The sequence below is a fragment of the Rhodnius prolixus genome, unplaced genomic scaffold, assembly GCF_049639745.1.
Source record: "Rhodnius prolixus isolate KJV_2025 unplaced genomic scaffold, Rpr scaffold_3, whole genome shotgun sequence".
Classification (NCBI taxonomy): Eukaryota; Metazoa; Arthropoda; class Insecta; order Hemiptera; family Reduviidae; genus Rhodnius; species Rhodnius prolixus.
In genome coordinates this window covers 2791371-2810061 of record NW_027411603.1, presented here as the reverse complement: position 1 = coordinate 2810061, position 18691 = coordinate 2791371, and the positions used below count along the sequence as shown (strand labels likewise).

The 18691-nt window shown below is 33.6% G+C and overlaps 1 protein-coding gene across 2 annotated transcripts; it reads left to right on the top strand.

Moving 5' to 3' along the window:
- The first annotated feature begins 4360 nt into the window (after positions 1-4360).
- On the top strand, positions 4361-18473 carry LOC141452159 (protein scarlet-like). Of its 2 annotated transcripts, XM_074124053.1 has the most exons (14): positions 4369-4777; positions 8404-8452; positions 8528-8577; positions 8658-8791; positions 8867-9019; positions 10577-10818; positions 10919-11093; positions 13804-13835; positions 13945-14050; positions 14817-15041; positions 15123-15258; positions 15346-15451; positions 16948-17048; positions 17124-18473. In XM_074124053.1, the coding sequence occupies exons 1-14, from the start codon at positions 4666-4668 to the stop codon at positions 17303-17305; spliced, it is 1803 nt and encodes a 600-aa protein (XP_073980154.1). In that variant the 5' UTR covers positions 4369-4665; the 3' UTR covers positions 17306-18473. The 2 variants fall into 2 exon arrangements, with proteins under 2 accessions (XP_073980155.1, XP_073980154.1); XM_074124054.1 differs by lacking the exons at positions 16948-17048; positions 17124-18473 and adding an exon at positions 15752-16146 and having other exon boundaries at positions 4361-4777.
- Positions 18474-18691: the final 218 nt, after the last annotated feature.

Here is an 18691-nt window from a genome sequence, read left to right as displayed (position 1 = left end):
TTGTTTTACATTGATGAACATCAAACAAAACTTAAGCCTGAACCTGAAATTTTGGAAAATTAGGCTGTCAGAACCGCAAGGAGTATATTATGAAATCTCCAGTTAAAAAACTTAATTTACTTCACAGCAAAACATCTGATGTGATGAATACACTCCTACTACTTCTCTTACTACTTTCCTCACAAAGTACTCTTTCATACTCACAAATTGTCTTCAATCTCCGATCGCTTAAGTCACATTAGAAGGAATCCGTCTTTCCTTTTACAGAAGTATCTTAAATAGATTATTGGGAAAAGGAAATTTGCTGGGAAGAGCTCAATGCTTATATGACTTTTTCTAGCGAAATCTTTTAAAATTATCTCCATGTATCAGGGTTTCAGGATTCTATGTAGCATGTAAAGCTCCTGTTAAAAGAGGTAATAGATTTAAAATCAATTATTGAAGATCCCAAGATTCAGTATTTTCTTTTCAATGTATTATAAGGTGGTGAAGCAGTTTTCAGTAAAAATCTCATCGTATATAATTATGAATAAATTTTGCAGAAATCAAAACAAGTTTTTTTCAAAAAAAAAAAAGGAAAAACATTTTTTGAAACCTTAAATTCAGTTTTTAATACTTTACTATTCTAAACATATTTCAGTTTTAATAAATTGAAAATTTGAAAGTGAAGACAATCTAAGCTGCATTTATTTTGTTTTCAGTTATTATTTTCAGTGTTCTTAATGGTCACCGAACTTTAGAACAACTTTAGACTTACTTTTTTTTTTTGTGTGTGTGTCTATGTTTGTGTCTGTGTTCTCAGTTTTATTACGAATGTTTATTTATTTATATTATCATTTTATTATTATTATCATTATATTTATTATGGGAGTGTTTTTTAAAACAACTTTTAATGAATTTTAGTTGTTTTTTCGTTTTGTATTAGCCTGATTAGCCTGATTAGATGATTTATTTTTAATCAAAGGCTCCTTTCTTTCGAGGTTTAAAACAAAATTAAATAATTAATAGGAGTTTTAGCAGTGATTCTCCATATTGGAGAGATTACATAGTAAAAAATATTTAATTTTGAATAATTTTAATTAAAAAAATGAAACTTATTGATTGGAAGATAAGAAGTTGTTTTTATTAAAGTTTTAAATAAAAATAAAAGAAATTAAAAAAAAATAATTTATTTTATTTTTTAAATTTGTTACCCTTATCCGCATCGTTTTAAACGATTAGCATAATTTAGGCTATATAATATATAAATATATAATCCAGACCAAGGCCAATTTTGAAAGTAGTTCAAGCTGAAAGTAACTCCTTCTGTTATGTGACTTTTAACTCCATCTTATGTTATGTATCGTAATTAAAAATGCCAAATTAAACACCAGCTAGGAAAAAAAAAACAACTTATGCACAATAAAATACACGAAGTTTGAAGAAAAACGCATTGTGTTTTCAAGGAAATCTAAAAAAAAAACTGGAAAGCTCATTTGGTAAAGTGGTACTCTTTAGTTGTGGTATTTTCTTCTAATTCGCAAGTTTTAGTGCAATTTTATTCCTTTATAGTAATAAATATACAAGACTAGGCAGTGCATTATGGTACTTAATTAAGAAGTTTACCAACTTTCGATCTCCATGAAATGTTCTTAATCGAATTATCCTAAAGTTTCCCCCCCCCCTTTGTTATTGGCCTCTTGAGCTAGCAAATCAGCCACCATCTAGCCAGGATTGGGGTGGAAACATCTCACCAGTGTTCCTGTACTTCTGGAGTAATAGCAGACGCCAACCACCTAATCCTGGAATGTGCTAATAATACTAAAGGAAGAGAGAGAGCGTTTGTGGAGGACTGTGATAGCGACTGGACGTCCGTTACCTGCCAATTTCAATACTATCCTGGTAGCTGATGATGGCAGCATTTACACAGAGCTCTTTGAGTTCATTACAAACAACAAGATAACTCTGTAAATATTCAATATACTAAAGAAGCTTCGAAAGAAGAATGTAGAAAAAGTTATAGTTGAATTTGTTGAACTGAGTATAATATGTATACAAGGTTTCCAAGATAGTCGTCGGAACTCTTTTCAAGAAAATCTTAAGAAAAAAGAATATTACAAATCAATTCAGTAAAGTCCATTAGGTAAGTGTGGTGGCGAAATTTCCATCAAATTTCAAAATTTTAGCCCCACTTTAACCCTTCTTTTTAAGGCAGTACAGTAAATTCTATTTAAAACTAAACTGAGGTAAGCCTAATCACCCCTTCCACCACAAGTACTCTTATCGAAGTTTTCATGTATGAACTTGTTTATTTATTTATTAAAGAGTAGTTGACGTCATAACTGCAAATTATGCAATGAGCAAAAAAAGCATTGTTTAGTTTCGCTCCCTGACGTTTACTTTAGAAATGATGTTTATTTTGACAAACTGCTCAATAAAGAATTCATTTCCTGTACGTTTATAAATATATATTTTTGTTTTACCATTTTTATGGTAGAAAACCAAATTTTTAATTGGCAAAACGTAAATGTTTGGGTAAATGAAAGAAATAGGTTTTTTTATACAATTAGCGTACAGATCTTTGCGAAAGTCAACATCAGCAAACTCTGCTTTTTCCAAATTTCACCATATTATTTCACACCTTTACTTACTTATTAATTGGTTCAACAGTTCTTAAAGCAGGACGTGGTCCTGCTCATCAAGTTTTCCCCAATCATCTGCGGCCTTAAGGCGCCATCTTCTTACTCCAATCCGACGAAGTCCTTCCTCGAAATCATTCAGCCGTCTAAGTCGAGGGTCCAGCCCTCGAATTCTTCTGCCTCCTGGTTTTCATTTAACAGTTTCCCGGGGTACCCTTCCCGCAGGCATTCTCTCCACGTGTCCCCATCCATCTCAATCTTCCCTACTTTATATTTGGGTGGCTTTATATCTGGTTCTTCAAACAATTCTATCAGTTCTAGATTCTTTCTTATTTTTCAGTCGCCAATCACGCACTTCGGGCCAAATATCTTTCTGAATTTTTTTTTTCCCCTCCCAATCCCTGAGGATCTTCTCATTTTTGTTACTTGTTTCGCTGGCGTTTGTAACGATGGGTCTGAAAATGGTTTTATAGGCTATTATCTTAGCCTTACGGGACAAATCCTTAAACCACAAAACCTTTTAAACAGCGAACAAGCATCTGTTTCCTGCCGCTATTAACGTCTTGATTTCTGCAGCTATATCATTGTTCTTTCTAACAAATGACTCTAGATATTTAAAATCACTGCACATTGGGAGGCTGTGATTACTAACTGGATTTGTTCATCTCCACGTGATTGGGCTCTCAAGGTTCGCAGCTTCAAGGCTCGAAGCTTCTTCCAGTTCTTTAAAACCTCTGCCCTAGGGCCGCTTTAGTCTGCGCTATGATCTACATATCGTTTGCATAGGCCAAGTGTTCTGGCCTAGATCTGGTGTAAACGGTGCCGCCGGGGTTCGTTCTAATAGCTCGCACTGCTCGCTTTAGAGATTGAAGATTACACAGGATAGTGGGTCCCCTTGCCTTAGGCCTGTAACTACTTCGAAGTCCTCAGACTATGTATTATGTATTTTACAATGGTATCTCGTGTTTCGCCACGTCATACCAATTAGCCTAACTAACTTACTTGTTACACCAAGCGCCCTTGGTTCGGCTAACGCTTCTTCCCTATTCACACGTAAGCTAGTTAATAATTTACAAATAAGTAGTATAGATCCACAGTAAACTCGTAGGACTTCTCAAAGATTTGCCTGTTAGAGAATACATGGTCAACGGTTTGATCTTCCACACTGGTATTCACCAAGGAAGTTATCAGCCCATTTTACCTGAAGTTGGTTGATGGCAATGGATAGTACCTTATACATCACTGGGAGCAGGGCTCTGTAATTCTTGTAATACTTCTGATAGAGAGAATTTAAGCGATTAATTTTCTGAAAGATACCAAATAAGTACCCGAACAAAATATAAAGTTTTAAAAGTCTGAGAAGTTACGTTTTGGGGCCCGCATTCATATATAACATATAATCACTTAAATTATTTTCTAAAAGCTACTTCGGATTCAAAACTGACCATAAAATGTATTTTCGGTAAATCAAATTACAATCGAACATTAACATGCTTTGCAATGACCTCTGTACAGTTGTAAGAGAAGTTAAAAGAGATAAAAAATCACTCTTCAAAATTCTTAAGCTGTTTTGCAAAGTATATATATATATATCAATCGCGTTTTTAAAGATAAAATAGTTTCATCTCATTTTTTTAAAAATGCAAACAGGGCATGGAAAGAAAATTATCCAGGATTCTTCGAATACTGAGGTGCTTATATTCACCGGCTTTCTGAATGAACAAACCAATACCTGTTTACATAAACTATATTGCTCAGGTAGAAGAAGTGAGTTACATAACCACTCTACATGGTTGCAACTCGTTCTACCACATTTTCCATACCAGTTCTGTTTATGTGTTTACATTCCAGTTATTTTGCCATTGTATGGATAACAAATTTTTTATTTGTTTTTTAAGCGTAGAGTGTTCTAATGATAAGAGTTGCTTACAGTTCTAGTTACAGTTTTGGACCAATTTAAATGTCATTAGAATAAAAAAAAGAAAGTCTAAATTAAAATAAAATAGCTTAAGTTTTACATTTATTAAGTGAAAATCAAAGACAAAAAATGAATGGTAATTTATCATTGTGTTGGCACAACATATCTCTCTACACGACCACAAAGAGAGGAAGTATAGTCGGAAAGAAGAAAGTCGAAAGAAAGAAACTGCTAAGTAATGGTATGTTTTATTTCGCATTCTTCAGTAGCTATTTTGATGTATCGATTTTAGTAATTTTTTTTCCCTTTCTCTCAGTATGTAAACAAAAAGTACTTTGACCATGTTTCGATCTCAGGCATTCATCGGAAATATCTGTTTTGGGTTCCGTCGATTCTCGAAAAAAGAAAAAGAAAAATGGTTTTTAGAATTGGCCTGAATGTTTCTATATGAGTGAATATAAAATTTCAAAAATGAAATCATTACCGGAAACTGAAACTATATTTTTATTGCGTTTCATAAGGAAACGCGACTGTAACTTAAAAATTAAAATTCGTTTAACGGAAATACTACTTTACTATTACTGTTTACACCTTACATTTAACTCTTTACATTTTACTCCAAAATGGCTTCAAAGATTTACTTTTTAACCTTGTTTATAATATGTACATACATTGTTATATTTCTAGACCTATTCCCGGAAAAATCTATTAGACTTAATTTTCCATTTACAGGAAAATTTCATAACCACGGAAATTTTCTATTATTTTTTCGAACGATTTTCCCCCCAAACACAGTATGAATTATATACAGGGTGTTCATTTTAAGACGGCTCAAATGAATTTCATGCTTAAACGGTTGATCTGAGCAAAAAAAAAAAAAAAAATGGTAGAGGAAAAAAAAGTTGCCTCCTCAGGTACAGAGAGCAGTTGATAACCTCCTGGCTTACCCTGAGGAGGCACCTTTGAAGGCACAGTACATTGCTTCACAAGTTCAGTAAAGTGCAGTATTTGATTAATTAAGCAATAAGTTTGATTTTTTACATGAAAGATGTAAGATCACTTAAATATGTAGCAGGAGGTTTCCAATTTTTTTTGTGGTAATTAAACGCAACTCTCACAAAATTACTAAATAATTATTAAACCTTCTTGTTTGTAAAAGATGTAAAATTAATTTTTAGCCATTTTATGCTTGAGAATATCTAAAGCTCTTAACATTTGATTTTTCTTAGAAAAAATCACTCGGAAAACGACTTATTTCCCGATATTAAGAAAAGTACTAGTTTTACTGCCTTGGCAATATTTTTAATAGAAAGGGGATGAAAAAATACATAAAAATGACCAATCGCGTGCTCTTCTTTCTCATTGATAACTAGTTAAAAAATTGAAATAAGATTAATAAATAGCAGATTTTGAAATGGCCTAGCACCTTTAATTTTGAAGATATCGAATTGCGGTTTCCGTTTTCTTTCATAACTTTTTATACTCTTTAAAAGTGTTTTATGAAAATGGGGGTCAACTGCGAACCCTCACTTTTGGTCGCGCGTCAGCCGCGTATGCGGGCAGGAATCTAAAATCAAGTTACATATTCTGAAACTAGAAGTGACTGGCAACAGAATTTTTCCTCTACCATTTTTAGCTCAGATCAACCGTTTAAGCATGAAATGCATTTGAGCCGTCTTAACCCTGTATACGTGACTATTATTAGAATAATTTTCTAAGAAAATTCGTTTTGGGTTTAAAATTTGCAGTCCGGAAGAAAGGTATAAGTTAAGTCTAGAGAATTGTAGTAAAATAAGTCTTGCATGTATTTATTTGTATTATGGAGTTTTTCTCCATGTATTTTTGCAAGGGGCGGATAATTTTTTTTTCACATTTTCACAAAAGAGAAGCACCTTACTTTGTAACCATTAAAAATTTTTAGCACGTAGCTTTAAAAGTTTTCAAAATATAATTTGAATAAAAGATTTCCTATGTGGAGTGTTACTCGTGAAAAAAATTTAGAATTTAAGAAATTAAAGGAATATATACATATGACAGGTTCATCCTTTATCTCCTAGCCCAGGGATGGCGAACCTTTTTGAGACGTGGGTCAAATTTTGTTAATTTTTTTTTTTTAACTAGCTTTTGGGTCACTAATGCCCATTTGCACAAGAGTAAAGTTTAAAAATTTTAAACTGCATATTTTCAAAACAAAACATCTTTAAAATTCAGTTGGCTTAACGGGTAAAACAAGTGCTATAGAAGTCTCTTTTTACAAACATAGCTGAACAAAACCTTACAAAAGTTAGTTTTATCTGAAGAAAAATCTAAATATGGTTATTTGCTTTGGGTTGTCGATTTTTTTAACAAACAAAATATGAGTAAAATTATACAATTTTATTTGATATTTTGTAAACACTTTTGCTTTATTTCAAATACTACAAAAGCATTTGTCGTCATTTGCGTTTTAGAACTGTAATGATCAAACTAAAGGTTGTAGATAGCAATTTAAATTGCTTTTGTGTTAATGCGTGATTGAAAAAAAAAATACAGATAGAATATAAATTATCCACCACAATTAGAAAATCTAAATCAGGCTCGCGTAAACAAACCAGTGGTTGCCTAGCAATTGTGGGTCAGTGAAAAAGCTTGCGCGGGTCAGTGTGTGACCCGCGGGTCATATGTTCGCCATCACTGTCCTAGCCTGTCCACTAGGGAGTGTTCAGTAAGCTGATAAGCTTAAGAGTAGAGGTTAATTGTAGAATGCTGAACAACCTGAAATTTGCCTATGATCTAGTTTTAATCGCAACCACAGTGGAGGAGTTGAAGATTATGGTGGTCAATTTATTTGACGTAGGTGTCAAACTGGAGTTACATCCGATCGTATCTAAAACCAGAATAATGAGGAACTCTGCAAAAGAAATGCGGAGAGACAGAATACGTAGATCGAGTTTACATACCTCGGTAAGATGGTCTGATTCCGTAATCTTCCCAGATAGAGCTGAGCAGAATAATGGTCCTCGCCAGGAGCAAGTTCTAGTAAACAAAAAAACCTAGTTTTTGAAGTCAGCATATTACCTTTCAAGACTTTGGGCAATCAAATATGGTCTCTTACAACAGCCGAAGATGCCAAGATTAATATACATGGCAGAGAACGTTTAAGCGAAGCATGTTGGGCATTAAAATAACAGACAGGATCAGCTTTTGAAAAGATAAGGGTTTCCCAGAATGCAGTGTTGTTCATGAAAAAGTTGAAGTAGAAATGCGCAGGCCGTTTGGTAAGAAGTATTGATGGTAGATGGTCATTTACCAAGTAGATCTCTATTCAATAGGAATGGAGGTAGGCAATACAAGAGATAGACGGATGAACTAAACAGCTGTAGGAGGAAAGCCAGAGACGAAGGTTACAGAGAGAGAAATGTGGAGATATCAAAGCAACTCCTACTGCCCTGAGCGATTGGTCACCGTGGTTAGAAATGTTCTACCAGGTCAAGGAAGGCTACAAAAAATAAGTTTATTGAAGTCGTCTTAAAGATCAGATCTAGCTAATATTTATTTACTCAATAAGGAACAATTAATTTATTGTTTTTATGGAAGTTTATATTATTTTCCTCTATTATTTTGTTTTCTTATAACTATAAAATATGTATATTGTGAACTAATGAAAAAAATGAATAAAGTATTAATAATATAGCTCGAAGAAAATCGGTTTTTCAGAAAGAAAACTTTGTAGAATAAGATTTAGAAATTTCTCATGGAAAATGCCACAGATTTTCAATTTTAATTTAGAACACTCGCTGAATTTTAATAAATAAACATTTATTAGAGAAAACAATGTGAGAATTTACTTTTCACCCTCTGTAATTTGTGATTATTTTTTGTTTTCAGTGAGTGGCATGGTCAAATCTGGTACAATAAGTGCAATTTTAGGTCCTAGGTAAGTTTTTAATCATCATCAGTATTGATTTTTAAATCTGTTTTTTGTTTTATCTAAAATTTCTCTTTGTATTAGCGGAGCTGGCAAAACTACACTTTTAGCAGCCGTCAGTCAAAGAAGTTGTGGTATAGCTTTAATTTAAAAATCTGGAAATATATTCATATATTTAACAGGAACAAGATATAATTCTTTCCCTTTCGTTTAGGATTCATCAAAGGAGAAATTCATTTAAATGGACATCCTGTTGATAAAGAATTAATGGTAAAAATGTGCGGTTTTGTACCACAACATGATTTAGCGTTGCAATATCTCACTGTAAAAGAACATCTTTATTTTATGGTAAGTAAAACGCTTAGTTTTGAACACTTTTTTGTTGTTGTCTTTTTTAAATGTTTCTTTATTGTATTGCCGCAGGCTCGTCTCAAAATGGACCGGAGAGTTTCCGCTAATCAACAAACACGGATAATTAATTCAATTTTACAAGATCTAGGATTGTATTATTGTACTTTAACACAATTGTGCAATCTATCGGGTGGTGAAAGAAAACGGGTCTCACTAGCTGTACAGGTAAAGTATTCAAAAGTAAAATAAATGTATATTAATGAAAATAAATAAATAAAAATTCCACGAAATTAAGTGAAGTAGGTATACTTTGCATTTCATAGATCGATTCCCTCCAGCCTCGCTCAAGGCAGTCACTGTCTAGAAATCTCCATGACCTTTTAGCTGTATCGCATCTACAACACTTGATAACAAAACTTCTCTTACGCACACAAATCACAATATCGTCCTTTTTATTCACTCTTACTCATTCTTCTACATATGTTTCAATTTTGAGTAGCGAGTCGTCCTTCGCCAATTGAACTTTACAGCTCTCATCTACTTACAGCTTAGCTTGCCACTTATTAAGGGTTTAAGTCACTCTACCTTTAGTAGCGGCCTTTCCACAACGGACGTGTATAACTGTTTTTTTTCCTCAATCGAAATACCCATAACAAAAATACCCTAGAAAGGGCACGGAACTCTAAATCCTTATACGAAGAGCCATCCTTGAAAAATAGAGCCTAAATTGCTCTATTTGCTCTCTTCGGTTTTCTTAAGCACCCACGATTATCCTTGAACTTGGTGCACTAATTCTATGTATGTAGCTCTGTAACTTTTATTGGTCTACCCGAAGTAAACCATAATATCTTAGACTGCAATAAATTTAAAGAAAGGCAGAGAACATCCTTGAAACGCTATTACTGCCTCAAAATGCCCACTACTTGCCAACTTATTGACGATACTAGCCCAACAAACCTATCAAATATACTTAAACATATACAACTTCATAAAATCAATTATATTTAAACTATAGACACACCATCTTCTCCATAAATCCGATACAAAATATGCAGTTCCAACAATAAACGCAAATTAAAAATAATAATAAAACAATAACAGTAAGCCACTATAAACTGTTACCCCATTGCTACCCCATACTTTTAATATTTAACTCTTTACTTTAAAGTAACATAACCTTCGGCTGTTTCCTAAGAACATAAGGCCAATAAAAAAAAAAATTAATTGGTAAATTTTTTGTTAAAAATACGATTTAAAGAGTTGGTTGGATTCCTTATAAAGTTATTTTTTTTGTAATGCACAGTCATGACTCTTTTCTTCTGTTTGGGGGGGGGGGTTAATTGTTTTGCTTAAAAAAATAAATTCGTCAAGGGGAGATTGATCACTTTTTTGAAAAATTGCTTCTAGTCTATTCTGTAAACTCCCGCATTACTTATACATAAATTTTTAACTTTGATCATTTTTTTTTCGAAATTCGTTCGAAAAATTCGTTTTAGAGCAATTCGTGGAACCTGTATGGTAAAATTTCGGAGTAATGTACGGTTACAAATTGTAAAGTGTTGATTAAAATTGAATACGGTTAAAATGTCCGTAGTTTGGATAAAGTTTGTGAGTTAGTATCTTGAGAGTGAGAGAATGTCCATTCATTCATTGGAGGTTATTGAGTACAAGTATTTTACATGCCGAGTTTTTTTCCCGAGTCATATTTTATTACAGCGTCCAGTCATTCACATTGAGCAACAGGATATAATAAACATTTTTGGTTTTGTTTTTCTTTCCCAGTTACTAACAGATCCTCCAATACTGATCTGCGATGAACCAACAACAGGTTTAGACAGTTACACAGCCAACAATGTAATCGGACTGTTGCGGCAGTTAAGCAGTCGTGGTAAGGCTGTACTCTGTTCTGTTCATCAACCAGCTTCTGGTATTTTTGAAATGTTCGACACCGTATCATTGTTGGTTTCTGGAGGTCGTTTAGCTTATTTTGGTGAAGTAAACGGTGCCAAAAAATATTTTGCTGAGTAAGTAATTTTGTTGTGTTGCAAAAAAAAAAAAAAAGAAAAGTAATAAATATCATATTTATTTACTATCTGACTGTAAAGTAATAAAATCTTGTTCTAGATTAGACCTAGTATGTCCGGCGGCGTACAATACAGCGGAATTCGTTGTAAAACAACTAAATACTACGCCAGATTTACTGACCGATAACTTTAAAAATTCATTCACTTACTTAGAATTAGTACATGAAATTGAAACGGTTAAAAAATCACTGCGCAACTATCAGCTGGTCTATGGAGTAAGTTTATTATTTATTTTTATCCATATATTTATATATATATACGAGGGTCGTTTGAAAAGTCCGTGAAAAAATAAAAACTACTTAATTTTTTGGGGTAAACCTTTTTTATTTTTCAACATAGTCTTCTTTTAGGCTTATACACTTCGTCCAACGCTGCTCTAGTTTGTTGATCCCTTCCGAAAAATAGCATTTGTCCAAGTCTGAAAAATAGCCATTCGTTTCTGCAATCACCTCCTCGTTTGAATAAAATCTTTTTCCCGCCAGCCATTTCTTCATATTGGGGAACAAATAGTAGTCCGAGGGAGCCAAGTCTGGAGAATAGGGGGGATGTGAAACGAGTTGGAACCCTATTTCCATTAATTTGCTGAGGTGTGAGCTGGTGCGTTGTCGTGATGGGAAAGGACTTTTTTGTGGGCCAATCGTGGGCGTTTTTCTAGCAGCTCGGTTTTCAAACGGTCCAATAACGATGAATAATATGCACCTGTAATAGTTTTACCCTTTTCCAGATAGTCGATGAGGATTATTCCTTGCGAATCCCAAAAGACAGTCGCCATAATCTTTCCGGCCGAAGGAACGGTCTTCGCCTTTTTTGGCGCAGATTCCCCCTTGGTAACCCATTGTTTAGATTGTTCTTTGGTCTCAGGAGTGTAGTGATGTATCCATGTTTCATCCACAGTGACGAAACGACGCTTAAAGTCCTGCGGATTCTTCTGGAACAGCTGCAAACCGTCCTTGCAACACTTCACACGATTTCGTTTTTGGCCAAGCGTGAGCAATCGCGGCACCCATCTTGCGGATAGCTTTGTCATGTCCAAATGTTGATGCAAAATATTATGTACCCGTTCATTCGAGATGCCCACAGCACTAGCAATCTCACGCACCTTCACTCTTCTGTCATCCATCACCATATCATGGATTTTATCAATGATTTCTGGAGTAGTAACCTCAACAGGGCGTCCAGAACGTTCAGCGACACTTGTGCCCATAAGGCCACTCCGAAAATTTTGAAACCACTTATAAACTGTTCTAATCGAAGGTGCAGAGTCACCATAATGTTTATCAAGCTTCTCTTTAGTCTCCTGAGGCGTTTTGCCTTTCATAAAGTAGTGGTTAATCAACACACGAAATTCTTTTTCGTCCATTTTTTGAAAATCACTCGACTTCCTCGATTCAAACGAATGCCAAACACAAAGAAATAGACCTATCTGGCTGAAACTTGGTGTGTGTTCTTCCAAGAGATGCTACTAACTAAACACAACCTCGATACGCGCCAGTAGTGCTATCTCTCTGACTTTGCACGGACTTTTCAAACGACCCTCGTATATATATTTGCAATGAAGATAAGTACTCATGAATTTTATCAATGCAATTTTAGCCTTAAGTAAAGGGGTCCTTAATACACTATTGTGTATTGACGTGAATACGTCTTTAAATTTGCTAACATATGGAGGCAGTCTAAAAAACCTAATGATAACAAAATCGGGGGATACAGTTTGGCATTATAGTTTCGAATCTATCGTCTAGATCCAAAATTAAATTAGACCACTGGATAGCTAAAGGATCAAAGAATTCATTACGATAAGCAAGGACTGTGACGCATCGCGCGCGGTGGAGAGGGAAGTGCCGCCATTTTGAGATCATTTTGCTGCGTATCGAGATTTGCAATTAGTATAACTTTTGACTCGGAGAAGCTACGATGTTCGTTTAAGTTTTAATCGTTAACTGTCATCACAATCTATCGATTGTATATAAAACATTAGCGTAAAATAGTGACAGTGAATATAATAAGGTGTTAGAATACAAAAATATTATCAAAAATATATAATGTCGGCCTATACGCGTCGAAAAGCCAAAACCAAATACAGAGATCGTACACGGTTGGAAAGGGCTTCTCAAGAACAATCGAATGGTAATAATAAAACACCATTTGATCGAGTCAAGCTGTGCCGGGAACGTAAAAGAATGAATGCGGCCGAGCGGATCAACGACGGTGTCAGTACATCAGCAGCTGGGGCGGTTGAAATTATGCAAGAGGATGATGAAATCGCTTCTACATCGACAACGGGAATGTATAGGCATAGATTGTGTTCGATCGTCGATTTGTTTCCTTGATTTCATCCTAAACACATAAATAAAAATATTTTATATAAAAAATATAACCCGTTACGTAGACGTATTCACGTACAATACACGGCCGTGTCCATGATACAGCCACACGATAATTTTTTATTTTTTTTTCGTTTTAAAGACACAACTGCCGCCTTTCAGTGTCAATGATTTGATTGTTAGATAAAAGTTCCTAATTTCCCATAGGAAAAGGAGGACTAGCAACTTCTTCAGGGATCTGGGCGTTTCAGTGTGAATCTAATAATTTCAATCTACTTTTTTTTTTAAAAAAAATGTATTTAAGGCGCGTTAACATTTGAGGTTATACATACATAGGTGCCTCATTAAAGACAATCCTGTCCACTACCGGAGAAATGAGCTGTAAGAAGCTCCTAGGAAGAGAAAAATCTGAGGGCCAGCAGCTGGATTAGAACCCGGAATTCCCGCATGGGGATCAAGTATGCGCACCACTGAGTGTATAATCTCTATCCAAACTTTTTATTTAAACGTTATTGTGGGTTCTGATTTTCATGTATATGAAATTTTTTAAATTATTTCAAGTCTTTTTGAAGAATATTTTTAAATCAATTAATATTTCTAGATGGATGAACAATTTTTGAAGTTTTACTCTGTGTAAGTAAACGTTTTTTTTATAAAAACAAAAAAAGTTTCAGATACTAAATTATAATCTTTTATTTTTCTAACATTTTCGTAATAATAAAAAAATTTGTGTCCATTTCAGGCAAACCCCTTCTCAGAAGATGCAGTTAAAATTATTAATCTGGAGGTCGGCGATGGATTTATTGAGAAATTCCAGGAATATCCTGCTTAGATTTATAATGTATTTAGTAAGTTTTTAGATTTATTTAATGTTGATAATATAAAATATTTAATCGGCAAACTGTGCCAGGTAGCTTTGGATTTTCACGGAGAAGACTTCGGTTGCCAATGTCCATGGACAACGTTAGCTTGCCTTTAAAAAGTACTGTAATTAATCCAAAATGTTAGATAGCAAAGTTTCTTTGCCACTTTATCTCAATGAGCATAAATGAGCTCAGTGTGCCCCAAATTTGCTCAGATAAATATTGTGCTCCACAATTTGATAAAACCCTTAATCGTAAAACTTACGTAATATTCCGTCTTTGATTTGCAAGTGATTGCTCAGTGTACTATGACCAGTTTATTTAAAAACTTTTTTCTATCTTCGGTGATTTCCTGTGATAACACTTAACAGAAATCTGCACGATCTCTGACAGTCAGATGAAAAACTGCTGTCAAATTTTACTTACAAGAGTTTTTATCAGGAATAACCTTTGAGTTTTCCAGAAAATGGGTCTCTCTTAGCGCGTATCTGTGTGTAGGTCTCAAGCTAGATATCCTACCCGAATGACTCCTTAGGGGAAGATGCTTCAGTCAATTTCTGTTCATGTTTACTAACTACCCAGTACCCGGGGCTCTCGAATGGCGCTAGCAGTAAGAGATAACTCTTGAAAAAGTAAATGCTACCTCCATTTCTTTGCAAATACTTTTAATTTATTAACACTGCCGCCATAGTTCGTAGTTCGTTGGAGTTGTAAATAATTTAAACCATTGTCTATTCTTCACTTATTTCAGCTGACCGGCCTATTAATTTCATCACCATACATTGGTACCCAACTAAATCAAGAAGGCGTACAGAATATCCAAGGTTTAAACTATTCTGTGATCACAGAGACTGTTTTCTCACAATCTGCCGCCGTTTTGCATACATTTCCCGCTGAAATACCAATATTAATGCGGGAAATTGGAAACGGAGTGTACAGACCTGCACCTTATTATATTTCAAAAGTTATGATGCTGGTAAGATTAAGAGTTTATTTTGTTTTTACAATTTTTTTGTTTTAAATAAATAACAGGAAGTTATTTTTACTTCGTTCACAGATCCCAAGGGCCATTATAGAAACTTTAATATTCTGTTTAGTAATTCATTTTCTGGTTGACATTAAGCAGGAATCGCAAAGTTTTTTTACATTCGCTGTGCCAGTTTTAATCAGTGCTGTTACTTCTTCAGCTTATGGTAGTTTTTTTTGATAACCAGTTTTTTTTCGATTTACCTTAAGATGGTTAATATGATTATTTTAAATTTTGTTTTATATAAAACCAGGTTGTTGTGTTTCTGCGATGTTTGAAAACATTCGTACAGCCTCTCTATTCTCTGTACCAGTTGACTTAATATCCTACACTTTTTGTGGAATATTTATACAGCTCAGGTATTATCACTTTTTTGTTTTCTAGTAATTAATGTAATAATAATCGGTAAAATAATAATTGATTAAATTATCTTGAAGTAAAGCATTAATGATGGCTTGAACATATATTTAGAATACCGCAAAGAAGCGGTTAAAGTGTGCACAAGTCATAATTAAATTAAATAAAAAGTGTCGTGACTAAAATTACAGAGAAGAACCAATTATGGTATCCTCCAGTAATAATACCGTACTTAATATTAAGTCACATTCTACTACCCTAGGTTTTGAAACTGCTCGCCAGATTCTGTACAAGTGTTCCAGGTAGATCGGTGGAGAGTTGGCTATTAACGGATAACCACTTTCTGGAGCTCATCTTTTTCTCCTCCAATTCCCACTTCTTACAGATTTTTAAAAGAAAAACTCCCTCAAGAGGGTTCTAGGCCGCCACAACACCTGACAATCATCTCGGCTTCCCAAGGAAACCCCAAATAGATCGGATGGTTATCATTAGAGGATAACCACAGCCTTTACAATTTTTGGCTATCACCCCCAAAAGTGCGCCCGATGTTCTGAGATTGGCTTCCACAAATCAAGAGAAACAGACGGTGGAAAGTAACTAACTGGTAGTCAGGAATAACTACTCTTTAGTACTAGACATCCTTCCTTCAAAAGCTGCACTTATTTGCTAAAAAAAATAGTTATAAAAAGTTAATAAAAGTAATATTTTCTTTTGTCTTAAAATACTTTTTTCTGCAACCATGTAGGGAAGTTCTCATTACTCAATTAAAATCAGCTGTGTAATGCCCAACTTCCCACACTAGTGGGGGGAAATTCCCATTAGTGTCACTTTCCGCACAAGTGAGTGGAAAAACTTTATTGTGCTTCCTTGATATAAGAAGTTTTGTTATTAACATAAATATTTTCTGTAAAACTCTAATAAGCTTATTTAAATTTATTTTTTTTTAAATAATTAAAAAACGAATATTAAAAAATGAAATAAAAATTGAAAGGAATATAGAAATAAAAATAATACTTTAATAAATAATTAGATATTTTTAATTATAACAGTTAAAAAGGTTATAGTGTTACCTTATAGAAATTTAAAATGGATTCTAGTGATGCCTGTTTAGAAAACACTCCTCCATCAATAAAAGAAACAGCAGAAAATGTAATAAGTAATGTAAATACGTAAGTAATGTAAATAATTGTAATATAACAATAAATGTTTATAATAAATAAATTACTTTTTGTAGACTGTAAAAATGAAATTTTTAATTTTATTAGTTAATAAATGGTTGCAGAAAAAATATAATATTTAACTCTAGTGTAAAGTATTTTCCTCACACTCGGCAATTTGCACTTGCACTCGCATCGCTTCGCTCGCTCGTGCGTGCAAACCCTGCCTCGCGTGAGGAAAAGTACTACTTTCCACACTTGTTAAATAAATAACTATTGGTAGGATGGGTCTTGGATTTGGTTAGGCCACTGACTAAAGTGTTTTTTTTTTATTGTTATAGTTCATTGCCGGTTTATTTATCCTGGATCAAATACACATCGAGATTCTACTATGGAGTAGAAGCGTTGTCAATATTACAATGGAAACATATTCACAATATTCGTAAGTAATTCTTTTTTTCGTTCAGAATCTTATTAATAATCAGTGCCTTTATTTATTTAATTTTGTTTTTTTCAGCTTGTTCATCGAATCCAGATCTTCCATGTATCAGCTCTGGTGCAGAAGTGCTGGAGAATTATGGATATAATCCAGATAATCTTCTATGGGACTTATACTGCTTGTTTTTAATGTTTTTTGTTTTACATATAATCGGATATTATTTCTTTTTGAGACGTTGTCGGGCTAAAAATATCTATTAGGCTCTGGATTCAATCCTTCTAATCATGTTGAAGAGGAGGTCGATTGTTTGACTTGTGGCACTCACATGAAAAAAAAAAACTTTTCTGTTTTAAACTAGTGTGGCATAAACTGATTTGGCTTGGTAAGTCTCTGAGAACAATCTATACATGCTAAATGGTGAGCAAAGAACTCAAAAATCGGCCTAAGACTGAAAGTACTCACTTTAACTCGCTTTCTTGCCTAAGCTTTCTTGAAGTATCCTGTTACTGCGGATCTGATCAACAGAAAAGGTTTTTTTTTGGGGGGGGGGATGGAATCTGCAGACTTATTTCTATTTATTTTATATAGAAAAATTGACTATAATTTTACCATATGTATTCCGACTGAAAGCAATTTTATGTATTTTTTTTTAATTATTAGAAATAAATAGTTTTTATTTAGTAATTAAATATTTGTATGTACAGAATAATTGTACTTCCGTTGAACCCAGAAGTAATTCATTTTTATTAGACAACTAATACTCATAAACGTTATAGGTTAGAACCGGAAAATATAGAATCGGCACTTTTTAAGAGAGCTTAAATTATCTTCCTTCCTCAGAAATCTTAACTTAAATGCTATCTTCTGAGAAAATGTTTAAAATAAGAGTAATAGAGAGCATTTAATGAACATTTTTTGAGCCGTTTATGATAAAATATTAATACAACATTGGCCATATTAAATAAACTGTTTATCTGTAACAGTTATTGCTCGGCTTTATTTTATTACGATTCTCAAGGTTCTAAGTGATTATTTTCTTCAAATTTCGAATTCATTACTACTGTAAAGTGAATCCTAAACTGATACTACATCAATTATTAATTATAGAATTTTTTGTTTACGCAACGTTAGTAAAGTAAAAAAGAAATAATTTTAATTTGTGCCTTATCTATATTTCTGTACTCTAATCCAGCTTCAGTAGCTGGTTAATATTATAAAAATCTTTTATCTAGTCTTTTTTTTCAGTGGTATTTATAACCTCCTATGGAATTACTTTGTTTTGGAAGATTTGTAGTGAGTTATTTGCTGTCATATTGGGAAGATTTGTAGTGTGTTATTTGCTGTCATATTGGGAAGATTTGTAGTGTGTTATTTGCTGTCATATTGGGAAGATTTGTAGAGTGTTATTTGCTGTCATATTGGGAAGATTTGTAGAGTGTTATTTGCTGTCATATTGGGAAGATTTGTAGTGAGTTATTTGCTGTCATATTGGGAAGATTTGTAGTGAGTTATTTGCTGTCATATTGGGAAGATTTGTAGTGAGTTATTTGCTGTCATATTGGGAAGATTTGTAGTGTGTTATTTGCTGTCATATTGGGAAGATTTGTAGTGTGTTATTTGCTGTCATATTGGAAGATTTGTAGAGT